Source organism: Lagenorhynchus albirostris, chromosome 1, assembly GCF_949774975.1.
Source record: "Lagenorhynchus albirostris chromosome 1, mLagAlb1.1, whole genome shotgun sequence".
NCBI classification, from domain to species: Eukaryota; Metazoa; Chordata; class Mammalia; order Artiodactyla; family Delphinidae; genus Lagenorhynchus; species Lagenorhynchus albirostris.
This window is the reverse complement of record NC_083095.1, coordinates 133,552,023-133,578,315: the sequence shown is the minus strand read 5'-3', so window position 1 is coordinate 133,578,315 and position 26,293 is coordinate 133,552,023. Positions and strand designations below refer to the sequence as shown.

The window sequence follows — 26,293 nt, the reverse complement described above, 5'->3', positions numbered from 1 at the left end:
TTCTGTGTCACCACAGATGGCGTGGGGCGCGGGCTTGGAAGCTCTAAAGGGGTACTTCACCCCTTATTTCCCTGGTGCTGCTGTAGCTGGTGCAGCGGGTAGCAAACGCATACAGGTCAGCTCTTCCTCTCCTGGCTGCCTCGGCGGGCTCCGTCCCCTGCAGCTGTCCACATCTGCCCCCTCCCAGCTGCTCCCCACCGTCCACTCCACGCAGCTTCTTTCGGGGACTCTTCCCTCACTTACTACCGGCAGCTCTTCCCAGCCACCTTCCCGGCCTCCTCTTGGTTCCCAGGAAACACATGGTGCCAGTTCCCAACTGCTCCCTCCCCAGGCCTCACTCCCCTCAGGCAGCTCCAGCCCACCCCGGACTTCAGACTTCTCTAGGTAAGATGCAGCCATGGTTGCCATGGCTTCCAAAAGCCAGCAGACAGACAGCAGCCTCCCTGCTGGAAGGGCAATTAAAGGTCACTTCCTGTCCCTAAACCTGTTTCACAGTCAGGAGGCCCCAGAGAGGGCAAGGGACTTTACTAAGACTACCCAGCTTCTTCCTGGCAGATCAGACCTGGTACCAAAACCCAGGCCTCTCCCTCTAAGGTTAGAGGTTTAGCTGTCCTCTGAGGGACTTTATATTCTGGAATTCCAGCCTTTCAAATGGACCCTCTGGTGGGGGAGGGTGTGTGGTAGGGAGATAACTTGTTTTTTCCAGCCTGGCATATCTGGGTTCTGTCTGGTGGGGGGGGTGGGGGTGGGGGGGGTGAGAGGCAGGCAGGGACAGGGTAGGGCATATGGGGAGCTACCACTTGCTGAACAGCCACTGAGCCTGGGGCTTTGCAGAGAGGTGAGGGAATGAGCCAAGATCTGGTCCGGGGGAGCTGGGTTCAAATCCCTTCTGTGCCCTTCAGGGCCCCTGAGCAGATTAGGTAACCTTTCTGGGTTCCATTTTTCTCATCTGTAAAATGGGGGTAATCCCGGCTCAGGGCAACCTCTGACCTTGCTTTTACTATTCTCACCTGCGTACATTATTTCACTGGCTTCTCAGATCAAACCTACGTGGTGGGAACAATTAGGCTTCTCTTTACAGGGAGGGAAGTAGAGGCTGAGAATGACCAGGACCACAGGGTGGGGTGTGAACCCGTATCTGGTCTGCTGAACTCTGTCCAATCTCTCAGGCCAGGCCCGGGCCCCCTCCCTGACTGGGCGGCCAATCTGCCCTGATAGGGCTGTGCCCTAGAGGGTGGGCTGTCAGGGCCAGGAGAGGTTGGCCTCTGCCCTCACTTCCTCCATGAGGAAACCAGGTCCCGAGAAGGGAAGTGGCTTGCTTGGCGCCCTGGTCTCTGCGGCCTAGCCCATGCAGCCACCAAGAATTGTATGGGTATAAAAAGGAGGAAGTGGCAGTGTGTACAAAGGCTAGCTCTCTACCCACCCAGTGGGGGCATGGCAGGGCCGGGGTCAGCTGGCGGGCCTGGACAGTGGCTCACAGCCAGAGCCACCCAGAGAAGGGAGCAGGTGGGCTGTCCCTGAGCACAACCCGGCACCCAGGCCTCCCACATGCTGCCTTCAGGCTGAGGTAGGACCATGCTTCCTCCTGCCAGAGTTGTCCTGAGCACCTCCTCCTGCAGCCCCGATCTGACCCCTCTATGGGGAAAAGGAGGTCCAGAATGGCCACACAGTGAGGGTGGCAAGGCCTGGGGTCCCACATCTGGCTTGAGGGAGGTCTCCCAATAGAGGGGACCGCACCTGCCTGCCACCTGGCACCCTCCCCTGGGGGGGATCGCCCTAGTGCCACATGGTGAGGGCAGGGCCTCCGGCTGCTTGCCGGCTCTCAGCAGCTCATCTGCAGAGCCAGCACGGCCCTTCTCCAGGGCAGCGTTCCTCTGACCCAGCCTGGCACAGAGCTGGCCTCTGTGAATCCATGGTAACTGAATGACAGACCGAAACACAGCTTTGGTTTGAAGCAGAGAGAATTTGGGAAATCATTTTCAAAAGTTTTTTTTTTTTAATCTTTTTTTTTTTTTTTTTTTTTTTGCGGTACGCGGACCTCTCACTGTTGTGGCCTCTCCGGTTGCGGGGCACAGGCTCCGGACACGCAGGCTCAGGGGCCATGGCTCACGGGCCCAGCCGCTCCGCGGCATGTGGGATCTTCCCGGATCGGGGCACGAACCCGTGTCCCCTGCATCGGCAGGCGGACTCTCAACCACTGCGCCACCAGGGAAGCCCCTTTAATCATTTTTTGATGTTTCAAAATGTAAAAGAGCTGCTGGACTGTCTGTTGAATGACTGATGTCGGTATGTGAGTTTGGGGACAAGCTGACCTGCGTTCACGTCCCAGATTGTGATCTTTACCAGCTGAGGGACTTGGGCAGTCACTTCCCCTCTTTCCCTCCTTATCACCATCCTTACCTCCCTGGGTGTGTGGTGTTTTCAATAAGAAAACAGCTGTGATATACCACCTCCCCCAGAAAGCTGTCACCTCCCCCCACCTCTTGTTCATCCTGCACCACGTAGGGTGCTGAGTGTCACAAGCTGCAGAAGCTGCATGGGGCAGGGGTTCAGGAAATAAAGGGGAATTGAGGCAGGGCTGGGGGCAGCTTCCTGCGAGCCCCTTTGCAGTAGCCGCGAGCAAGGACGGCCCCCACCTGAGTCCTCACACCCTCTCGTCCCTGCTTCACCCCCACTTGTCGCAGCCTAAAACGCTGTGTTTTCCTGTCAAAAGAGAGGGATTTTTTTCATGATCTCTCTTCCTCTGAGCTCAGAGCATGAAGGTATCACTGAGGATACTGGAGGGAGAGAGGCGGGCCCTGTTCACCTCTGTCTCAGCAGCTCCTCCACGTCCTTGCAGGTCTTCCTGTGTGGTAAGTGGACTCAATAAATAGCAATTTCACAGAGGGCAAGGCCACAGGCAGGTTCAGGTGACAGAGGCTGCAGGTAGACAGAAGGAGATGGGAGGCCCTGCCTTCTAGTAGCTTCTGCACTGTGGAAATGTCAGCCTGAGCCTGTCAGCAAGGCCCTGAAAGGGAGCCTTGGGTGCCTAGAGGATGGAGCTGGGTAGGTGCAGGGAGGAAAGGCCAGGATGGGCCCCCTGGAGGAGGTGACTCTGGTGCTGGGCCTTAGACAGTAAGCCTGCAGGACTGATTGATTAACTGATTGAATGATTGGTTAGTTCATTTCCTCAGCAGCTTCCTGAGCCCAGCTGTGCCCAGCTCTGAACCATGAGTCAGAAGCCCTGGAGGAAGAGGCAGTGGTGGGGTGGAGGAGGGGTACAGGCTGGCAGGGAACAGGCCCCAGGGACTCAGGCACTTCCTTGGAACAATCTAGTCACTTGTGACGGCGGCTCACTTGGCCAAAGCCCCTGCCGGCACCAGCGCGCTCTGAGCAGGGGCTGGACCAGACTCTCAAGCCTGGAGTGCTTTGGGGACTTGAGCTCCTGAGGACCCAGTCTGCAGGACCCCTCTGCCTGCCACCTCCTCCAGAATGGCCAATGTAGGTTTGCTTTTGCTTCTCTTTCCACTCTGGGGGTCTCAGGAAGGACAGTGGGGTTTCCCTGGGGAGTGGGAGCTGGGCATGGGGCTGGGAGGGAAGAGCAGAGTGTCCGCTGCAGGGCTGGGCTTGGTCCGCGTCTCCCTGCTCAGGCCCCCCTCCCAGAGGTATCGGGGAGTAACAGCAGGTGCCCTGCAAGTCCAAATCCTTGTCCTGCCTCCGCCAGTAGGACCTCAGGCAGGTCCTTCCCTTCTCTGGGCCTCAGTTTCCCCAAGGACTGAGGGGCACTGGACAAGATGCTTCCCAGTTCTGGTGGTCTATGGAATTTGGCCCTGAATACTGGTGTCCAGCTCAGAGTGACCCTCTTGGGGGGGAGGGCAGATCCATTTTCCTCGCTGGCTGCCACAGGCTTTAGTCCTGGGGGTCCGGAGGGAGGACAGAGGCTGAGGGGCAGGAAGCCGTGGTCTGCTGCCTGGTTAGTAGGCAAGTGGCCCATGAAAGCTACAGAAATGGAAGCCTGGTGCACACTAGCCTGGACATTGTGGTGGACAGGCCTGCAGGAGTTGGGGGGTTGACTCCCTCCTGCTGGGGTTCTGAGTAGTCAGCCAAGGCCCAGGCCCGCTGCTTGTCACCCCGTGGGCAGCTGAACCTGGGTCTCAGGAATTTCTAGTGCTGCTTAAGGAGGAGGGTGTGAGCTTGGGATCCTAACCCTCCTACAGGCCTGCAGATTCCATTATTCTGAGTTTGCTGAAGGTGGGCTGGGCCTGGCACGGGGCCATCTGGAGCAATCTGTGGCATCTCTGCCCTTCTCTACCGCATCTGATTCTCCTTAGACTTTGAAGAGAAACACCCTCTCCTCAAGTACTACCTCCCGCCCCCAGCTTCCTACACCAGCAGCTCAGAACCCACTCCAGGGGTGAGAGTCAGATCAACAGCTGGACGGGTGGCAGAGAGGCAGCTGTGTCCTGTGAATTCTCCAAGATGGCCCTCTCCCCACCATCCTGGCTAAGAGGCGGACCTAGGGGGTGCTGGGTGTCCTGGGCTGCTAGGTGTGTCCTAAGTGTGTGCTAGGATGTGCCCTAGCCCTGACCCTCAAGGCCCACCTCAGCAGATGGGTGCAGGAGCCCAGCGTGGCATCCGGTACACAGTGGATGATCAGGGAACAGCAGTTGCTCTTGTCTCTGCAGAGGCTGTAGAGTGCAGGGGGTGAAGGGCACGGACCCGAATAAGACAGCCTGGGTTCAATGCCACACCTGCTGCTTTCAATCTGTGTCACCCTGGGTACACCTCACCCATCTGTGCCTCAGTTTTCTCACTTGGACCCCTGAGATAAGAGGGTAATTGAGAAGGTGACAGGAGTGAGCAGTGTGGGGCACCCCATAAAGGCTGTCATCACGGAGCCTTGGTGGGGACCCTTCCCATGGCTGTCTTAGATTAGAGTTGCTGTGTCCTGACTATGAGCTCTGGGCTCACCTACACCTGGTACCTCCACAGATGGGGGACCTACTGTGTGCCTGTGTGAAGCTGTTACCGACCAGCGTTCTTGGCTTCCTTAATAAATAGAAATTGATCAGAGGCCAGACAAGAAATTCAGGCAAGGTTTTATTGGGGCCCCTGCCGCAGCACCGGGGAGCGAGAACAAACAACACGTTCCCTTGTTTGCCCGCTCGCTCAAGGGGGGAGAACTTGTTCTTTATACTGGGTGAGGGTAGGGGTGTGTCCAGGGGTCGGGCTGGAGGGGTAGCTTAGGTGGTTTGCCCACCCCTTAGCTGGTGTTGTGTGCAAGGAGCTTTTGCTCCCCCGGCTCTTCAGAAGTGGCAGTTGAGGTTTTTTTGGTCTTTTGTATCTTTTGGTCCAGAATTTGCCCCAAATGCACGTGCACGCCGTTATTTTTAGTCCCATATAATTTCTTTGTGTTTTGTAGCTTGAGGAGAGGTGTGTCCAGGTGCCAGCACTGCAGCGCTGCAGCAAAGGGGCCCAGGTCCCAGCCTGTCTCAAAGCCAGGTCCTGAGTCCCAAGAGCTCGTTCTTGGATAGGGCAGAGGGGGGCAGACGGGGAGGCCAGGCTGGAGGAGGTCAGCAGGGTCCTCACCAGGCTGCAGTCTGCATTCCCCTGACCCACGCAGCCCGGCTGCGGCCCTCACACGTCCCTCTGTCCTGTGTTCCAGTGCAGGGACTTCACGGCCCACACGGGCTACGAGGTGCTGCTGCAGCGGCTGCTGGATGGCAGGAAGACCTGCAAGGACATGGAGGAGCTGCTGAGGCAGAGGTGAGCCCCTCCCCCCAGCCCCTGGAAGTGGCCGAGCCCCCATCCTGGCTGCGCCCCACCCCACCCCCCGCTGTAAGAAGTCAGGAGCGCGACTCTCCTGTTTCTCCCGACCTGGGCCTCCCCCAAGTGGGCAAATAATCTAATGTTCCTCCAGATGTCCTTGAATTTAGCCAACACTTATTTAGACGAAGGGCTGGAGGCTTATCCTTCTCAAGGAGGAGCCCGCCGGCCAGCTGACCCCCAGAGGCTGAGCGGGTGGACCGTCAGGTCCTCCTGCCACCGCCGGCGGAGTCTGAGCCGCGGGCGGCGGAAGTGGAGGAGACGCAGCGTCCATGGGTTGTCATTGCAGGGCCCAGGCAGAGGAACGGTATGGGAAGGACCTGGTGCAGATCGCCCGGAAGGCAGGCGGCCAGACAGAGATCAAGTAAGAGGGCCCCTCCTGCTTCGCCAGGCACTTTCCGCAGGGTTTAGTGCCTCCCCGTGTGGGGTGGACTGGGGAGGGCCGGCGAGGGTCTGGATGGCTCCCAGGGCAGGGTGCCTGGAGGGCATCTCTCTTGGGAGTCAGGCATTCTGGGTGAGGTCAGGTTCTGTGTGTGGGAAGAAAGCCAGCAGTCTGAGCACCAAGGAGGCCCTGGGCAGGGGCTGAGGTCATCTGTCCTCAGGTGCCTGCAGCACAGCCGGCACCCTCTGGGCGGCCTCCATCTAAGTCCTGAGAGCCCTGAGGGGAGGTGACAGGACCCCACTGGCTGCCCGAGACCCCGCAGCATCGGCTCAGGCTTCCAGGAGGGACTGTGTGGCCACAGGTGGGGGTGCCGGTTCCTCACCCGTTAGCCCTGGGACCTTGGTGGGGGGGTCACTGACACTCTGTGCCTCCATTTCCTCATCGGTGAGCAGATGACAGTACAACCTTCCTCAGAGGAATATGTGAGTCCAGGGCTGGCTCAGGCCTGGCTGGGAGGGGAGGTAGCAAGGGCACTTACTGCTGTGAAGCCGCTGGGCCTCTCTGGCCCTGGGGCCTGGGCCTCTGCGTGCGGACTGTCAGGCGGGGACGCAGATGGAGACAGAGTGACGATTTGAGGGCAGCTAAGGAGAACTTTCTAACAGTGGAGCGGAGGGGCTGCCTCGGGACGTGTGGACTCTCCCCGCTGCATGAGGACCGAGCCAGGCTGAGGGGCAGACAGGACCCTGGACTCCAAGTCCTGGTAGGGCTCTGATGAGTCCTTCTCCTCCTACCCCAGAGCCGCAAGACCTCACTCAGCCTGCAGTTGCCATAGCAACCCCTGCCTCCTGCCCCTGCTCCCACAGGGGTCAGGCCTGTGAGCGTCTGACGCTGCCCAAGGAAAGTGGCCCTGGACCCCATCAGCTGCAAAGCCCAGAACCGGGTCCCCTTGTTTGAGTGTCTGAATAAACAACACGCTCTAAGTCTCCTAAAGACATAGGCAACCCTGGCTGGTCCCTGCTTCCAACCTGGAGTCGGGGAAAACCTAGGGAGGGCTAGAGGAAGGTTGAAGAGTGGTGTGAGCCAGGGGAGTTGAATGCTCAAGGCCCAAGGGTCCTGCGCGGGACCACAGAGTGTGAACGGCAGCTTCAGGAGTACGAATGGACCACAGAGTGTGAACGGCAGCTTCAGGAGTATGAACGCAGGAGCCCCAGTCCCCACTTGACCTTTGTGAGCTGTGTGACTGGGAGCAAGTCACTTAACCTCTCTGAATTGGGTTCTCATCTGTCCACTCCGGTGGGCTGTTGAGCAGATAAAGATGGCAGGGCCGAGGTTGAATATCAGTGCAGAGGAGGGCTCAGGACATGGTGAGGAACGAATGGAAGTCTGTGGGGACCTTCTTTGTCTTCCAGGCAGGGGGTGGAATCAAGGGAGCATGACCCAGGGGGAGTCCCTGCCCACCTCCTGCCCTCCCAGGCCTGCTGGAAAAGGAGAACTTTCCCAACGAGAGAGGAGACCTCCTGGGGGAAGTGTTCCAGGCAGGGTCACGGTGGGAGGTCAGGCTGGAGATGGACTGCGTGAAGCACACTCAGGGGGCTGTGAGTCACGGGGGACTTAAAATAAGGAAAGAGAAGCCACCAATGAAGAGAATAAAGTGGGAATGGAGCCAGGTGAGCAGTGGGAAGGGTGGAGAGGTGCACAGAAGTGGCCAGGGCGAGGCTGTGGGCAGCACTGATTCCCTGCGTGGTTATAGGAGGCCGAGTGGGTCAAGGTCTGCCCTTCCCTATATGCTGTGTGACCCTGGGATGGTCACTCCCCCTCTCTGAGCCCTGGGTCCTCAGCTGTGAAAGGGGACAATCACTCCCAAGAGTTGCTCTGGACAGTCACAATGTCAAGCAGAGAGTGCCAAGCCACAGCGATGCTCAATAAACAGCAGGGGTCTTTACGATCTCATGGGCCCCTCCATAAGTAAGATAAATTGGGGTCACCCAGTTTAGTTTAACGCTAAGGAGCCTGCCTGGCCAGCCCAGACCATTTCCTATGAGGCCCAGCCCCTCCCTGGCCCTGGCCCTGGCCCTATCCTTAGAGACACAGCTTCCATCCAAGGTGGGAGCACCAGGGTGGGGCCCCAGGCCAGGGAAGGGAGGAGAGTCAGGGTCCACCTTGCTGCCTACCAAGGAGGAGCTGGTGCCTGGGCTGGGAGGGCCAGGCCCTAAGGCTCAGCCTAACCAGTGGAAGGAGAGGCAGGAACAAAACCCACAGGGGCACCGCTGCACAGCCACACGGGTTCCAGAGCAGGCTGGGAGCAGTGCATGAATACCAGCTCTGCCCCGAGTTTCCCTTCGAGCTGGGGTGGCCAGAGGAGCAGGGCAGAGCAGAGGGCACGTCCTGGGAGAGGTGGACAGGAAGGGAAGGCACCTTCCTGACAGAGGACCGGCACGGACAAAGGCTGGAGGTTGGAAAGCTCAGGGCACATTCAGAACCAGAGAGTCAGGAGGCAGGAGGCAGACCATCCCAGCTCACCTGCTGCTTCCCGTAGGGCTGTGCCCCTTGCAGCTCCCAGCTCAGCTGACTGTGCGCAGTAGGTCCTTCACCATTATTGCTGTTGATCCACGAGGCATGTACTAGGGTTGGTGACACGATTAAGCCATTCCTTTCTTTAACCGTGGGCCAAGCATCCCTCAGCCATCCAAGCATGTAAGGAGCACCCACTATGTGCCATGCCCTAGGCCGAGTTGGGAGGGATTCAGAATTTTTAAAATAAAGGGCCTCACTGTTCTGAAGCCAGGGCCTAGCACACTGAGGGTAACTTCACTCTCGTCCCCAGTCCTTTGCATCAGAACATCACTCCAAGGGCCCTCTCATGCCCCACCTCCTCCAGGAAGCTCTCCCAGACACTCTGGCCTTGCCTGCCTGTCAGAGTCTTGGCTTAGACCAGGTTGTCCCATCCCACACCAACGTGGAGGGCTCTTTGTGGGTGGGGGAGTGGCAACCATGACAACGTGGGTCGCTTCCTTGTCGCCGTGGAGACTTGTGGGGTTGGCATCTGGCAAAGCTGGCCTGGCCACTCCATGTGGGGACTGGCAGCTCATCCTCCAGGGCCCGTCTCCTGGTCAGGGGGAGCCCCCTGCCTCCCCATGGCCAAGGCCCCTGTGTCCCGTGGGATGCTCATTCTCAGCCCCTGGGAGGGTGGGCGGAGGGCTGGGGGTGCATAGGCTGGATGCGGTGAACGAGAAGGACAAAAGCCAAGGGGTGAAGTGACCCCAGAAATAGCCCAGCGAGAGCTGAGAGGGTGAAGCAGGCCAGCCTCCCCACCCCTGCTGCCTGAAATAGAGCATTTCTGTGTCATCCCCTGACCTCAGACTGGTCAGAAGGCCGGAGACTCAGCCACATATATTAAAACAAGGTTACTCCCACCTTCAAGTGATTTTTAGCATTCTCCTCCTTCACACATTAACTCAGCAAGCATCTGCTGGGCAGTGGCAATGGAGGACACACAGATAAGACCTGGTCCCCAACTCGAGGGATCCCCACAAGCCCTTTCAAATGCATCTTAAAGAAGCGCTAGGTGGGTGCAGGGGGCTTACCCATAACATCTAAACCACACATCCAGCCCTTACAGAAAGTTCAGCTTGACTCTCCTTCCAACCTTGGGGCCTTTGCTCTGGCTGTTGCCCTCATTTCTCCCCTGCGAGGTCTAGCTGAAATACCACCTCCCCCAGAAAGCTGTCACCTCCCCCCACCTCTTGTTCATCCTGCGCCAAGTAGGGTGCTGAGTGTCACAAGCTGCAGAAGCTGCATGGGGCAGGGGTTCAGGAAATAAAGGGGAATTGAGGCAGGGCTGGGGGCAGCTTCCTGCGAGCCCCTTTGCAGTAGCCGCGAGCAAGGACGGCCCCCACCTGAGTCCTCACACCCTCTCGTCCCTGCTTCACCCCCACTTGTCACAGCCTAAAACGCTGTGTTTTCCTGTCAAAAGAGAGGGATTTTTTTCATGATCTCTCTTCCTCTGAGCTCAGAGCATGAAGGTATCACTGAGGATATTGGAGGGAGAGAGGCGGGCCCTGTTCCCATCAGGGCTCCTCTGGGGTCAGCTCACTCAGGCCCAGCCTCCAGCAAGGGGAGCAAGAGGCCCATCTCCTGTGAGCTGGGAGGCAGGGGCCTCCTGGCTGGCAGGTGCACAGGAAGTGGGATGGCAAAGCAGGGACCACGAGATGGTGTGTGTCACATGGTGGTACAGAAGTGCAGAAGGAGAGACATTTACACTGGAAATTCAGACTGTCTGGAACAGAATTCCAGGCTGAGTGTCCTGAGAGCAAGGTTGAAAGGGGCAATGGGATGAGTTACACATGAGGACACTGGTGACTGATAACAGAGGTCAGAGGCTTCCAAGGGGTCCCCATCCTTGACATGTGATGGAGACACAGTAGAGGAGAGCTCTGGGAAATCTGGGTCATGGTTTCCCTGAGTGGTTTGGAGTTGAGAAAGGCCTAGGAACTTATCGCTCTGGGCTGTAATCCTAGGGACAACGGGGAGGAGAACCAGGCATTGCCGCTGTTCAGTGGCCTCACAGTTCAGTGCTGTGACAGACACTCAAGGTATCAACCCAAGATGACAATAGGAACAAGTGCTCCGAAGGGACAGAAGAGGAAGCCAGGCAAAGATGCTGCACATAGGGAATTAGCACATGCAAAGGCCCTGCGCAAGAAGGAACATGGCGTATAGAAGGAACTGGTAGGTGGCCAAAGAACAGGGATAACAGGTGAGAAGTGAAGCTGGAGGGCTGGAGGTGATGGGGCAGGGGCTAGGGTGGTGGCAGTGAGAGGTGGACACATAGGAGATTTGGAAAGTGAAAAAGAAGGTAACAGAGGGGGAGGAGGGTGGAGTCAAGGGCGGCTTGTAAGTTTCTGGTGTGCATAACCTGGCAGACGGTGGTGCCTTTGCTGAGAAGGGAGCCCTGCAGGAGGAGCAGGTTTGTAGGGCGATGAGTCCAGTTTCGGACACTCTGAGTTTGAGGTGTCTGTGAGACGTGAAGTCTAAAAGGAGGTGAGGACCAAGCAGTGGGTGTGCAAGCCCCAGCCTGTGGAAGGGGTCTGGGCAGGGTGTGGTCATGCTGTGGGTCATGATGGGGCATGGAGAAGTGGCCATACTGGACCTAGAGAGGCTCTAACCATGGATGGGGAGACTGAGGCAGGAGATGAGTGTGTGAGACGGAGGTGTAACCGCTGGCAAGGTGTCAATTCTGTCAGAGAAGAGTCCTGACCTCTCCACCCCCCGCCAGGGCAGGTGGGGTCACCATGGCAATCGCCCCTTCCTTCCTCTGGTAAGAAGCAGAAGGCTCCGGCTCTCTCCACTTGTGTGGCCATGGTCAGTTTCTTTACCTCTCTGACCCTTGTTTTTCTCACCTGTAAAATGTGGATAATGATGGTTCCCTCCCTGCCTGGCAGAGGTGTGAGGATTACATAATTTAGGCCAGCATTTGAACGTACATCAGCAGCACCTGGAGATTTGTTAAAACACAGTGTGCTGGGCCCCTCTTCCAAGCTTCCGCTTCAGGAGGATTGGGGTGGAGCCTGAAATGTGCGTTTCTAACAAACTCCCAGGTGATGCTGCTGCTGGTCTGCTGCTTCTCCATGGCCTCAGTTTCCCTAACTGTCCCCACGGGAGGAGGGAGCCCCCCCCTGTGAAGCCTGCCTTGCAAGGCTTGAGGGGAAATGCAGGCGGGTGGGCAGGGCTGTCTCACTGGGTGTCATGTGGCCATATGGCCACCAGTGGGCGGGAGCGCGGCTCCGCAGAGAGGCTGGATGGGCTGCAGCAGGATGCGGCCAGCAACAGGATCCTCGCCGCTGCCTGGGTGTGACCCCAGCAAGTCTGGCCACACTCGGGCCTCAGTTCCCCTATCGGCCTCGACTGACTGTGGCTCCTCAGGCGTCCTGGTGAGGGGGGAGTTAAAGGGCCATAAACACAGGCAGAGAATTTTACCCTTGAGATAGACAAGCCTCACTTCAGGGCCAATCTGCAACCTCCACACACCGTCTCTGTGCACTTAGAGTCTTGGTACCCACAGGGCTGCAGGGAGTGGGGGGGAAAGGAGCCCAATCTATGGGGCTGCCTCAAGGGGCCCCCCTACCTGAAGGCAAATCCAGTGGGGGTTTCTGATAAGAGGGGGCATGCAGTAAGCCCTTAGGGGGGCATTTTGGAGCTACAGCTCAGGTCAGATTAAGAGGCCTGGGGGACCCCCAGGTCAGGGTGTGCAGTAGTGGGCTCAGGGGAGGGTGGCACAACAGCAACCCTTGTAAAGCATCTTCTCTGCACCAGCTCAGAGGTGCTTTATACATATACATTCATTTAATCCTCATAACCATTCTGTTTGTGCTATTATCCCCATTTTACAGAAGGGGAAACTGAGGCACAGAGAGGCTAGGTAACTTGCCCAAGGTCATACAGAGAGTCAGTGGCAGAGCCTGGATTGAACTCAGGCCGTCTGGCTCCAGGGTCTGCTTCTAACGCACCTGGGAGTCCAGAGCAGGAAGCCCCTACCCAGGTTCCTAGCCTGGGATTCCAAGTCACCTCCCTCCTCTGCCAGGAGGGGGAGCTCACTCCTCTGAGAGGCCCCTGCCCCTGAGAGCTGATGGGCTGGGGAGAGGCACTTTACCGTCAGTCCTGCTCTGAGCAGCAGACAAGACTGGGCCCTGAGTGGGCTCCGACATCTTTGCTCAGATCTCAACTCCGTTGGTAGCTCTGGGAAACAGCCCCCTGGCAGGACTGCCAGATAAAATATAGACTGCCCTGTTAAATTTCAGATAGACAACAAATATTTTTAAAATTTACGTGTGTTCCAAATATTACATGGGGCATGTTGACATTCAAAAACTATTTGTTGTTTATCTGAAATTTGAACTTAACTGGGTGGCCTGTATTTTTATTTGCTCCATCTGGCAACCCTACCCTTGGGCGTAACCCCCTCACACCTCCTATGCCCAGCCAGCCCCTTCCCTTTCCTTTCTCCTTGGTGCCCTCTCTGGAATGGGCAGTGTCTGCATGTCTGCTTCAGACTGGCCACCTGGTGCCTCCTGACTCCTCCTACTGGGTTTTCTCAGGCACCCCAAGCTTAGTGCACCCTAAAATAACTCCCCATTTTCCCTCCTGGGCCCCTCTCAGAGGTGTCGCCACCGTCCACCCAGCCACCTAGCCAGGGACCAGGGAGCCCCTCAGTTTCTCGCTGTCCTCACCTGTACCTCCTATTCATCCTGTCCGAAGGCCCCTACATCTCTCCCCTCCATCACCTCTGCCCTGCTTGTCCCCCTCTTCCCCCACAGCCCCCTCCAAAATGTCCTCAGGCCACCTGCCAGGTCTGAACCCCACCCTCTCCTGCTTCGAGGCAGGGCCCTGAAGATGTGCAGAAGCCAAGAGCATTCTGTCACAGTGGGAGGTTTGATTTCTGAGCGGATGGTCACAGTCTGGCTAGAGGGTCCCTGGGATCTAGGTCAGTGTGTGTGAGTAAGCCAGGGCCCTCCCACCAAAATAAAAGTCCCCGGGCCCAGCCAGGACTTCAGGTTCCCCTGCACTGTCCTCCTGCTGACCCTGGTCTTTCTGTTTTGCAGCTCCCTGAGGGCCTCCTTTGACTCTCTGAAGCAGCGTAAGTCCCGCCTGCTCCCCACTCCAGGTTGCAGGGTGACGGGACCTTCTGGGAACACCAGATCCCCCACCGTTGGGGATGGATGGATGCTGGCCGGGAGTCGAGAGGCTGGTGGAGGACTTGGGGGTGACAGAGATGAGCTGTGGGGTTGGGGTGGGCTGGCCCAGGCAGGGGCAAATATGTGAGTGGCTGGGGCCCACCAGGTCTGACACCGGGGACCACTGTCCTTACTCCACCCCCAGAAATGGAGAACGTGGGCAGCGCCCACATCCAGCTGGCCCTGGCCCTGCGTGAGGAGTTGCGGAGCCTGGAGGAGTTTCGTGAGAGGCAGAAGGAGCAGAGGAGGAAGGTAAGGGGGCGCGGGGATGGGCCTCGAGTGGGCGGTGGCTGTTGTCACTGTGGAGGCAGTAGGGGACGGGCTCTCCTGATGGGCAGCACGCCAGGCTTGTGGGTGATGGCGATTTGAAGGAGGAGGGGGGCTGTGGACAGATGCCTGGTACTGGGACCAGGGCCCAGCTCTCGGGCCTGAAAGCCCCACTGGGGGTCTTCCCCCTGCGCTGTCTCAGGCCAGGAAGAGGGAAAGACCTTGGTCTTTTTGATCATCCTACTACAACAGGCTATAGAGGGTCCATGACAGCTTGGGGGTATCCAAAGGAGGCAACCTAAGTTGGGGAGTCACCAGAAACTGGTCCTGAGCCTAAGGATCAGGGCTGTTTACCTGGGAAAAAGGAAGACTTGGGAGTCAGTCACTGCAGCCACTCTGCAGGGCTGCCTGAGGCTGAGGGGAACAGACAGAGCTTGTGGGGAGTGGGGGCTGCCGAGCCTACCTCAGCATCCAAAGGTACTGTTCACCCATCTGTAGGGTATGGCTGTCCCTAGATGGAGGGATTGCATGGAGAGGAAGTGAGGTCCCCATCATGGGAGGTATACAAACAGAGGCTGGAGGCTACTTGTCAGGGAAGCTGCAGAGGTTGGATGGGAGGTGGGCTTGGTGACCCCTGTGTCCCAGGGCCCCCTCCCAAGCCTGAGACTCTCTGACTGGCTGAGCACGTGGCCCTCTGGGAAGGCAGGTACGGACACATGATCAGCCTCTCAGGGCCTTAGTGATGAGCGTGGTGCCTTAGACAGGGTGGGAGAGGCCAGGGCACAGGAGCACTTCTTGCTTGGAGAGGAAGCATTATTGTAAACTGTCCAAAGAACTGAAAATGGAAAATTCCACACAACTGAGCTGTGAAGGGACAGAAGGCAACAGTTCATGGCTGGGGCCAGGCTGGAACTGGGTGTCCCGGCCAAGCCACTTACCCTCTCTGTGCCTGTTTCCCTCTTGTGGGATGGGACACTTACATCCACCTCCCAAGCTTTGGGGGACCCAGCCCAGAACTAGGCCCCTTGCAGTCTTCACAGGCAGGGTGCTGGCTCCGATTAGTAGCTCTGGCCCCAGAAATTTAGTGTGGCTGTGCTCCCTGTCTGCCCATCTGGCCAGCTGGGGCCTCAGGCTTTCACGATTCTAAATTTGGGTTCCTGAGCAGACAGTGGGTCCTCCAAGCCAGCCCCAGAAGTTGGCCCAGCCTTAAGGAGCTGCAGCAGGCGACCCCTCTGAGCTGGGACTTGCTTGCAGGGCATCTACTGTGACAGCAAGGCCCCAGGATGGCTGTTTAGAGCGTTCCTGTGGCCAGTGGGGCTGTGATGTCTGAAAAAGCTGTTCTGGACAGAGGGACAGTTCCAGGGTGTGGTCAGGGCTCCCACAAGCGAAGGACAGCCGTGATGTAGTGTGCGGGGAAGGCTGCCTGGGTGTGTGTGCACACGTGTGCATGTATGGACGTGGGTGTGCACCCAGGAGAATGAGAGCACACCTCTGCACACCTGTGAGCATGTGCATGTGTTTCAGTGTGTGTGTGTGTGACCAGGTGGCTTCTCGAGGTCTCCCCGCTGGCACCGGCCCCACTGAGACCCCAGGCACGAACCGGCTCCAGCCCCAACACGAGAGGTGTTTCATTTCCCATTATCCTTAGAGCCAATCTCTGTCCAGGCCGAGTTCCATCCTCTCCATCTGTACAAGGAGCCTGGGAGGCGAGGTGGAGGTGCAGGGGCCCCGTGTGCACCAGCGGGTGACCATGACCACGTCTGGGGTGTGTACACAGGGCCCATGGCTGTGTGTGGCGGACATGGGAGAGTGTACGTATGTGTACTTGTGAGTGGTGTCTGAGGTTGCTCTGTGAAGGCCTTGTGTATATGCAAGGGGGAGTGTGGGGGCCTGCTGACGTTTACTTATGTGTGTGTGTGTGTGTAACTCTGTGTGCGTGTGTGTGCCCGCGTGGGTACACGGGGTATGATGGCTTTGAGTGGGTACAGAGGCTTGTGAGTGAAGGACAGCGTGCGTGCGTGTGCGCATGTGCACGTGGGTAGGTTGGGTATTCCCGGGCAAGAGACCAAGTCCTGGCTGGGGTCTGCAGGGAGAGGATACACCATGTGTATCCATGCCCCGGGTTCCTCTAGCTTTCTGTTCTGAGCAGTAGCTGTGAAAGAGCAGGCTGAGGGAGAGGGAGGGCATCTTGTCACCACCCCCTTCAGAGCCAGGAAGGAATGCTGGGCCTCATCCCAAGGACACCCCGTCCTCTGGACCTAAGGGAGTGTCCTGAGGCCACGCCCCAAGCTCAGAGCCTCACGTCCCCTGCAGTATGAGGCCATCATGGACCGTGTCCAGAAGAGCAAGCTGCTGCTCCACAAGAAGGCCATGGAGGTGAGCGCTGGGGTCTTAGGCCTGGAGGGGTGGCAGGGCTCAGGGTGTGGATGCCAGGAGCCCTGGACTGGGCACCTGGGACAGGGATGCCTCAGGCCTCCATCCAGCAACAGGCACAGTGGCCTGTCGGGTTCTTGGTGTTGCACTTGCTCCCAGGGTGCCATGCAGATTGGCCCACGGCCTGACCTTGGGGGGCTCCTGACAGATGGGCAAGCAGCCAGTCCAGGACAGCGGTCTACAGGGTCATCCAGGCTGTCAGCTGGGGACTCCAGGGGCAGAGGGAGAAGGGACCCCTGAGCTGTGTCTCCTAGTTCACTGAGTAAGGAGAAAAATAGCTCCACCACATGTGCAGAGGCTGGCATCGTGATGATGCATGGCATTTTAAGGGCCCTGCTGGCGGTTTGATGCGACCACACCTCTGAAGAGGCCGGGGCTGTGGGCAGGGCTACGTTGTCCCCACTGGGAAGGGGCCTGGGCACAAGACTCCCTTCTCCATCTCCATTCTGGACCCCCAAATCCTTGTCCCTGGTGAGGAGGCCCCCAACCCATCCACAGCCCCCAACAGGGAGAAGGGAGGTTGGGCTCAGGAGCCTCACTTGGGGCCCCCAAGTCACGCCCCTCCACACACCCCCCCCAGTCCAAGAAGACATATGAGCAGAAGTGCCGAGATGCAGACGACGCCGAGCAGGCCTTCGAGCGCATTAGCACCAACGGTCAACAGAAGCAGGTGGAGAAGGTGCGTGGAGCCCCTGAGGCCATGTGGTGCCACAGGGCTGGGGCAGGGCGGGGAGGGAGGGAAGGGGTGCCACAGACACTCCAAGGCAAGGTCTGCATCTGGGATATCCTGGCTGCTCACCTCGCTCTGAACCTTCATCCCTCTGTCTGTGAAATGGGTTTCCTAGAATCTCAGGGTCTAGATAGACAGTCAGCTTGATCCCCTTTGCCATCTCCAGGCTGCACCCAAGGACCCACTCCTCAGAGCAGGCCCACTGCAGCCCAGGCCCAGAGCTCACAGGGCAATGAGAGCAGATGCTAACCCTCACACAACCCTTCGGAGAAGGGCTCAGTAGGCCCATGTCACAGGAAACACAGGCCCAGAGATGGTAAGTGACTTGTTCAAGGTCTGAGGGCCAGGCAGAAACAGAGAAAGGACCCAAACCCAGGTTGTCCAGAACCCAAGCTCTTGACTACTCTGGCCTCTTGGCCAGGGTGGGAGTGTCAGAGATGCCAGGGCTCAAGAACACATTTTGCCCATTGCACAGACAGGAAAGCTGAGGCCCAGAGAGGGCAGGGGCCTGCAGGTGAGTTGGTGGCAGCAAGTCAGGGACAGAGCCCCAGCCTCAGCCAGGGGGTTCAGCAGTGGGCGTGGGGCCCCAGGGCCCGGCCCCTGGTCTACATTTCTCCCTCTAGGTCTCAACATCTAGTTTTCACATGTACCTGCATGAAGTACAGGTTTCTGTTTTATTCCTTTTTTACTGGAACCAGGCTGTGGGCCCTTGTAGGGTGAGGCTGGAGTTAATGATGGAACTTGCCCACAGTTGGCTCCTGACTGTCCCCCTGTGTGGCCAGAGAGGGGGTGACAGAGTCCCTTCAGGGTTGTTCAGGGAAACTCGGAGCCCAAGGGCTGGGCTGGGGGGTTCCCGGGGGCGGGGCTTCAATGCTGCTTTCCCTCTGTCTCTTCAGAGCCAGAACAAAGCCAAGCAGTGCAAGGACTCAGCCATGGAGGCAGGTACGTGGCTAGCCCACCTCCTCAGCTTAGGGGGTAGGGTGGCTTGGACATCCCTTCCCCCACAGCACACTGCCTTCACCCTGGGGACACAGTCACGCTCATCACTCTCATTTCCATACTTATGCAAGTAAAACGAAACCATTTGTTTTCTCACATTTGCCAAGACTGTTCTTGGTGCTTTGCATGTTTTAACTAACACTCACAACAATCCTGCAAGGTGGTCATTATTACTATCCCCTTTTTTTAACAGACGAGGAAACTGTGGCACAGAGAGGTTAATTAACTTGCCCAAGGTCACACAGCCAATAAGTGGTAGTAACTGTATTTGAACGCAAGCCATCTGGCTCCAGGGCCCAGGACTTTCACAGCCACAGTCAAGGGAGACAGGCCCACTCATCGCACATACCTCTCTCTTACATACACTGAAACCCATCAGAGCCTTCTCTGGGCTTCTGTCTCCTCTATCCTTCTCCTGATGCCAGAAGACCCCCAACACCCCTATCTCTGCTGACACAACTCCTAGGACAGAGAGCTTACCGTTGCTCCCTTTCCCTGGGAAGGCTCTCCCTCCTGCTAGCGCTGCCTTTCCCAGGACCCAGCTGCTCCCTTGGCTGGGGGCACAGAGGTCATGGTCCAAGCCTGCTGGCTTCCCAGCCTGATAGCTCCCAATGCTCCCCTTCACCCCTCCTCCAGGGCTGCCCTCTCTGAGCCTGTTTCCCATCTGGAAAGTGAGACGGTGGGCCCTGGGGATGGTGAGAGGCCCAGATTCTGACTTTGGGTGTATGAGGCTCTGCTCCAGCCCCAGGCAGCTGGACCACAGGGGGAGCTGAGAGTCACCCTAAGGGCAGTACCACAGTGGGTGGCCCTTACGAGCGTTCAGATGTAGCACCAGCAGCCAGGGCAGGTCTCTCTAAGGAGGAGGAGGGCGCTCTGGGCAGGGGCACTGCAGGAGCAAAGGGGTGGCCTGTGGGGGGTGTCTAGGCCGCTGGCCTCCCCGAGGACTGCTGTGCTTCCAGAGCGCGTGTATAGGCAGAACATCGAGCAGCTGGAGAAGGTGCGGGGCGAGTGGGAGCAGGAGCACCGGACCACCTGTGAGGTGAGACACTCCCGGCGTGGAGGCTGCTTCCTGAGCTACGAAATGGGAGGGACGCCCGTCCCCGCTCCCGCCGCTTCATGGGGGGGAAAAGAGGCAGTGCTGCGGGAAAGGCATCATTCCTTCATTCATTCACTCATCCACTCACTCCACAGGCCCTGTGCTCTGTGGGAGCTCACCGGGGAGCTCACCGCCTGGCTTTGTGCTCTGGGTCCCCTCTTGCAGGCAGGCATCCTTCACCCCTTTTGGCTGAAGCCGAAACTGAGGCTCAGACAAAACCCATAGCTTCCCTGGGCTCTGCTGATGAGCAGGGCCTGGGAGACAGGCCTCAGGATTCGGGGTCCAGGGCTCCTCTTAAGACACTCCCCAGGGGTACGCTCCCCCACGCCTGGAGGAAGGACGGGGCAGGAAGCCCACAGGCCGTTCAACTTCCCTCCCCAGAAGCCTCAGGAGCTGGCACAGAGGTGGGGGTGGGGATGCCCAGGAAGAGTCTTTCCTTTCGGCTTGGCTTCAGCAGAAGGGGTCTGGCTGGTCAGCCCCAGCTGAGCTGAGTGGGGCCTGGCCTGGCCCAGCCCTGCAGCAGCCCCCGCCGCCCCCGCTTCTCCCCCAGGCCTTTCAGCTGCAAGAGTTTGACCGGCTGACCATCCTCCGCAATGCTCTGTGGGTGCACTGCAACCAGCTCTCTATGCAGTGCGTCAAGGATGATGAGGTAGGGGCTGAGGGGCAGGGAGTGGGAGGGGGGCGTGAGGAAAGGTCAGCCTCCTAGCAACGGCACACCCAGGTCCACCTGAGCCTGTCAGCAAATATCTAGTCCTCTGTGGTCCGAGCCCTGGCCTCAGGGGTCTCCGACCTCAGCGCTCTCCGACCTCAGCGCTGAGCCGCTGCCCCAGGCCCCGAGTACAGGGAGCTCAGTACCACAAAGGGCCACAGCCTCTGCCTGCAGACTGGGCTTTGTGGTTACCTGGCATCTGCCCTCTCTGCTCACCCCTGCTCCAAGGCCTTGGCTCTGCTATCAGAGCCACAGAGCACATGCTCCCTCTGCTGGGATGGGGAAGGGAGGTGGACACAGCACCTCAGAGGTTTGCAGAGAGGCTGGGGGACCCTCGGTTGCCCTGCTCCAGGCCTGGCGCTTACAGGAGCCAAGCTTCGGTCCCTCTTCTGTCTCTAGACATCTCCAGGGTGTCCTGGTTCCTCCTTACTGAGCTCTACATGCCTGGTGGGCTGGGTGGATCCTCCTCAGCAGAGAGGGGCCGCCACCTCCCTTGCCTGGGGCCTTGCAGTCCTAGAGCCATAAGCTCCCTCTCTCATGGCAGCCCTGACTCCCTGATGCCCGCTGCTGTTACTTGCCTAATCCCTTCTGCCTATGGGGTGAGGAGTTTTGGGGGTTTTCTCCCCAAATGACTTGAGCCCACCTGGTGACCTCCTTGTAGCGGAGGAAGGAGTGTGGGCTCTGAATCCTCTCATACCGGATCCAAAGCCCAGCACACTGAATTCCTGCTTTGTGACCTTGGGCAAGTCACTCTCCTCTGAATTTCCTCATCTGTAAAATGAGGAAGCAGTGTCTACCTCAGAGAACAGGAGTGGGGTAAATCCCTTGCAAAGGAACTTGTGCACAGTAGGTGTTCCGGAAACAGGAGAAGCTGTCAGCCAGGGCTCTAACCCCTCAGGCAGGCCTGGGGCAGTTACACCTCAAGGCCCCTGGTCAGAGTTCAGACCCGAAGTGGGGGCAGGCTTGACAATGTGGGCATGGAGGTGAGGCCTGGCCCCTCAGCCTCTGCTTTTTCCTGCCCCCAGCTCTACGAAGAGGTGCGAGTGACGCTAGAAGGCTGCAGTGTGGATGCCGACATAGACAGCTTCATCCAGGCCAAGAGCACGGGCACTGAGCCCCCAGGTGAGGCCCACGTACTGGCAGCACAGACTCTGGGTCCAGGCCCGCCTTCCCTAGGCCTGGCCCAGGTTCTCTGAGCCTCAGCTGCCAGGACAGAACTGGGGTGGCTCACAGCTCCTTTCTGGGTGGAGAAGCCTTGGCCAGGCCCGGGGAAGCGGTCAGGGACAGGGCAGTCCCCTGGTTGGGTCCTTAGCCTGCCGCCTCATCCAAGATAGAGGATGAGCAGAGCTTAAGAACACTGACACTGGAGGGGGAGATGAGGATAGGGACAGAGGCAGGAAGCCTCCCCAGAGCACCTGCTCCAGCCTGCTTGGTGCCACTACATCTCGAGTCTAGACTATTCGGTCTTGGTGCTACCCACAGTGAGATATCTCTAGGAAGGGAGCGGGCCCCGTCCTCAAGCACCAAGGTGGCCAGGGCAAGGATGGTAAGGTGGGGCCCCAGTCTGGGTCTCCGGATGGGGAGAGGATGGGGTGCCGAGTGGCACAGGTCCTGCCTGCCCTGCCCTTGCCACCCTGGGCCTCATGCGCTTGCTGCCTGCAGCTCCGGTGCCCTACCAGAACTACTATGATCGGGAGGTTGCCCCGTTGTCCAGCAGCCCTGGTGTTCAGCCGTCCTGTGGCATGATAAAGAGGTGAGCCGCCTGCTGGGTGCCAGCCGGACGGGATACAGAGGGTGGGGCCGGGGGTGGGGAACGGGGGCTGCCAGGGAGGGAGGCCAGCCTCTCCTCCTGCAACTGGCTCTTCCACATGTATTTATTGGGCATCTATTATGTGCCTGGTGCCAGGGTTTAGGTGCTGGGCACTCTTCGGGGACAAGACAGGTTCAATCTAATCTCATGACACCCTCAGCCCGAGGGGACCTAGGCATTAAAGAATCACAGCCCCCTTATTCACTAGCGACTATGCTCAGAGCTCCAGGGAGACCCCAGGCTGGCTGACCCCTTGGGCTCTGCTGCTAGCCTGCTTGGAGCCTTGGACAGTCAGGCTGCAGTGGCAACCCTCTCCCACTGGCATGGGATCAGGGCATAGGAGAAGGCCCTACAGCCAGTACTCTTGGAGAATTCTCCAGGTTTTTCCAGGGCCCCTTCCCTGGCCTGGCTGTGGTAGGTGCCAGGGTCCTGGTGTCAGGCCCCAGCGTGTCACTTGCACAAGTCACACACCTCCTCTAGGCCCGGGGCCTATGCGTGTTGGGGGCAGACTCAGACCTAAGGACCCTCTTGGTTCAGGCCTTGGGTGACGATGGTGACAGCCCACTGGGAGCGCCATGGCCTGCTCAGGGAGCCCCCCTGCCCAGGAGCCAGTTCCCTGAGCTCCCCAACTGTGCACATCTAGGAGCATCCATGGGCTTCATATGGTGCCTGCGCCCCACCCCCACCCCCAGGCCTCTGTGACCTCCTCCCTCCCTCCAACCCACTGCAGAGAAGGCCCTGCCTTTGAGAGGCGGGTGGGGTGGAGGTGACGGGCTACCGGTCCTCCGAGGACAGCTCATTTCTGAGGCCTCTGGAGCCGCCCTGCAGGAAGGCTCCTGGGAGGCAGAGGCTTGTGGGCACCATGGCATGCTCCTCTGGGAACCCTGAGAAAGTAAGAACCCCAGGAGAAGGGCATTCCTACCCTCGCTATCATTCCAAAATCTTAGGGGACTCAGACCTCCCTGCACTCCCAGTGAGGACCCAGATCCCAACACAGGTGGTCACTTAAACAACGGGACAGAAGAGCTCACCTGGGGCAGTATCAAGAAAGGACAGAAAGGGGTCTGATGAGGATGAAAGATAAAGAGGGAAAGAGGTCGCACAGGCAGAGGCCTGGCTGTTGCAGGGGACAGGCAGGGACCACCGTGTGGGGACAAGAAGCCAGGCAGGGCTGGGGAGGGGCAGGGGCCACTGGCCAGGAAGTGAGTGGACGGAGGAACGGAGTCGAAAGCGCAGACAGCCCTGGCACACACAGCCTCGACGAGCTGCTCCTCCAGCCCCAGCCCTGCTGGGTTAACCCTACCTGGCAGGGGCAGGAATGCCACAGGCACCAAGTCTGCAGGGCCCAAGTTAGCATCAGGCCTTCCCACGTGTGCCAAGTCCATGCATGCCTGTCCATGTGTTTCCATCCTGGGCCCTCAGCTCCACAAACCCTGCAAGGGGGCGGGGGTCCCGGATTCTCCCACCCTGGGAAAGGTCTCTGTGTCCCACCTGGCACTACAGGGCAGCCTCCTACGGGCCCAGCCCCTTACTGGGCACTCAAGACCCCTGGGAGGTCTGGCCTTGTCCCTATTTGTCTTATCTCCTATACACCCCAAACTGGTCCACTTCACTTCCCAAATTCCTCTGTCTGTACAATCTGCACCTTTGCACTCCTCTCCCATTCACCGGCAATGCCTTGCACTCCAGTCTCTACCTGATAAAGCTGAGTCTTTGCAGACTTGGCTTGACCCCAACAGGCCAGGAAGCCTTTCCTGATCAGGGGAAGTAGCATCAGCCTCTACTCGTTTAGCCCTTAGCACTGTCTGCTTCGGGGCACCCACATCTGGTTCCTTACTAGGTACCCCAGTGTCTGCCTCTGCCTCTTGATTCTTGCCTTTTTTTTCTCTTTTATTCAACAAACTTCCATGAGTCCAGCTCAGTCCAGGTCTGAGCCAGGCACGAGGGAAGGGGTGAATTAGCCTAGCACTGCCTCCTGGACCTCACTTTGTGTGGTCGGGGAGCGGCTGGGCTGCCCAGGCTGGTGAAGGTCCTAGCGAGGTGTGAGTGGGCCAAGCTCTAGGGGGCAGCTCCTTTGCCCATGGGGGAGGCTGGAGCAGGGGCCTGGTGGGTGTAGGGCCTGGGCCCTGGAGCACAGAGGTCTTAGAGCCCCCATTTAGGCCCTGCAGGGAGCAGGTACTGAGAAGACGTCTACAGGGTGAGGGACTGAGAGAGTGCGGCTGGGCAAGAGCCACTGGACCACTCTTTAGGGAGTCCTCATGGTGAGGGGCACCCCATAAATCATATCTGTGCCTGGAGGCTAGGGGCAACCCCAGCCCTGGAGCCCTGTGGGCTCCCTGCCTCATCTACTCCCCCCATCCCACCCTGACTCACCTGCTTTCCTCCCTGTCCCCAGGTTCTCTGGGCTGCTGCATGGAAGTCCCAAAACAACATCGTCAGCAGCTTCTGCAGGTAATTGGGGGTGACAACTGTCAACCTGGGGTGAAGGGGAGGATGCCTACTTGGCACAGATGGGCCTTCCAACAGCTGGGAGGTTGGGGGTTGGGAAGAGGCTGGGCCAAGTCTGGGGAAGCTCCACGTCGGGGGGGCCTCCAGGGACCACTGTTCTTTGTAAGGGGCGGGTGCCAGCCTCACCCTGCTCTCAGCCTCCACAGAGACCCTGACTCCCACCTCTGATCGGAATGAGGGTGTCTATGCCGCCATCGCTGTGCAGGAGGCGCCAGGACCCCACACCCTGCCAGCCCAGGATTACAGGGCGCTCTATGACTACACAGCCCAGGTGAGGCCTCGCCCTCCCCTCCTTGGGAGGGCACCAGCACGCCCAAGGGTGTGCTCACACGTAGGCACATGCACTGAGTGGGCTGGGGTGGGTGCCCTTAGAACAGCACCTGGCCTTTGGGAGGGGCCCAGTGCGGACGTGCTGAGTGAAAGCTGATGAACGGCACAAGGGCCTTGGTCACAAGAACATGCGGTATACAGGCAGGTGTGCACGTGTGCAGCAGCTGGCAGAGCTGCAGCTATCTGAGGAAGTGGTCTGAGGATCAGGCTCTGCACCCACAGGTGAGGGCCTTGTTCTCCGTGACCACGGGCGCCCAGAACAAGCCATGGTCGGAACGAGGCCCTCAGCTGTGCCGGGGTTGATTTTCTGAAGCCCACAAGGGGAGGATGAGTAAAGGAGCCACAGGGCAGCTGTGCCCAGATCCCCAAAGAGTCTAATCTGCTCCCAGTTTGAGGTGAGGGAGTACAGAGCTGGACTCCAGATCCACTGGGACTGAGGCCAAGCATCTCCTCGGGGCTCGGCGGGCTGCACTGACTCCTGAAGCCTGGTCCCTGGACAGGGAGACAGCCCAGGAGAATGATGGTGTGCCTGTATGGCAAGGGCTAGCAGAGGTGCGGGCGTGGCAAACACACCTGACTTGCTAGGTTGCAGCGTCTGAAGCAGGGAGGGGAAGAAGGGAGCGGCAGGGAGGTGAAGCAGGGGAAGAAGCCCCAGGTTGTGTGGGAGGCCCACGATGACAAACCAGAGGGGACAAGAGGCTGAGCCCCACGAGGCACCCCACACCCTATGTCTCCAGGGCTGCCTTAGCCCAGAGTGGCCGTGTCTTGCAGCCCCAGGAGGCCAGCATGTCTCAGCTGACAGCCCATCTGGGAGACAGGCTGGCATTTACTGCCTGGGGTTGGGGGAACGCCTGACCAAAGGCCCTCCCAGCAGGCCCACTTCAGCCAGATGCGTTTTCATTCTCTTGCCCAGAATTCCGACGAGCTGAACATCTCTGCGGGGGACATCCTGGAGGTCATCCAGGAAGGGGAGGATGGCTGGTGGACAGTGCAACGGAACGGGCAGCGTGGCTTTGTCCCTGGCTCCTACCTGGAGAAGCTTTAAGGAAGGGGCAGTAGCCCCCGCCTGGACCTGTCCTGTCCACGGGGCCAGCAGTGCCCCCACCACTGCCCTGGCCTCGCAGGGGCCTCAAGACAGAGCCTACCCTCAGGAAAGGTACCGGCTGCTCCCGAGCAGTCCTTCCCACAGGGAATAAAGGAGCGCTCTTTTTCCTCCTTGCACCCGTGTCCAAGTGCTCAATTCGGAGGAGGCAAAGGAGGGGAGAAGCCCAGGAGAGCAGAGCTCCCCCCCTGCAGTGTTGTCACTGAGGCCCCAGCTCGGGTCTGTCCCTGGTCTGCTGGGGATGGGGAGGTACCCTAGCCCTGGGTCCCGGGGAACTGCCACGGAGACATATTCACAGCGGGCAATGGGAGAAGGCCGCAGCGGTCAGGGAGGACGGGGGTAGGGGCAAGGAGACGCTTGGGACAGCTGGGATGGGGAGACCAGGCTTCCTG

At 58.9% G+C, this 26,293-nt stretch overlaps 1 protein-coding gene across 1 annotated transcript; it reads left to right on the top strand.

Moving 5' to 3' along the window:
• Positions 1-3,456: 3,456 nt before the first annotated feature.
• Positions 3,457-26,020, top strand: PSTPIP1 (proline-serine-threonine phosphatase interacting protein 1). Its single transcript, XM_060154771.1, has 15 exons — positions 3,457-3,480; positions 5,645-5,745; positions 6,095-6,169; positions 13,786-13,820; positions 14,063-14,169; positions 16,498-16,560; positions 17,198-17,296; positions 18,244-18,289; positions 19,306-19,385; positions 19,993-20,091; positions 21,177-21,273; positions 21,814-21,904; positions 24,357-24,412; positions 24,607-24,740; positions 25,713-26,020. The coding sequence occupies exons 1-15, from the start codon at positions 3,472-3,474 to the stop codon at positions 25,842-25,844; spliced, it is 1,224 nt and encodes a 407-aa protein (XP_060010754.1). The 5' UTR covers positions 3,457-3,471; the 3' UTR covers positions 25,845-26,020.
• Positions 26,021-26,293: the final 273 nt, after the last annotated feature.

What these genes read in the sequence shown, in the direction of transcription:
- PSTPIP1 (XM_060154771.1), top strand. An exon ending in CTTTGACTCTCTGAAGCAGC is followed by an intron (nt 13,821 to 14,062) that starts GTAAGTCCCGCC and finishes CTCCACCCCCAG; the next exon opens with AAATGGAGAACGTGGGCAGC. An exon ending in AACAGAAGCAGGTGGAGAAG is followed by an intron (nt 17,297 to 18,243) that starts GTGCGTGGAGCC and finishes CTGTCTCTTCAG; the next exon opens with AGCCAGAACAAAGCCAAGCA.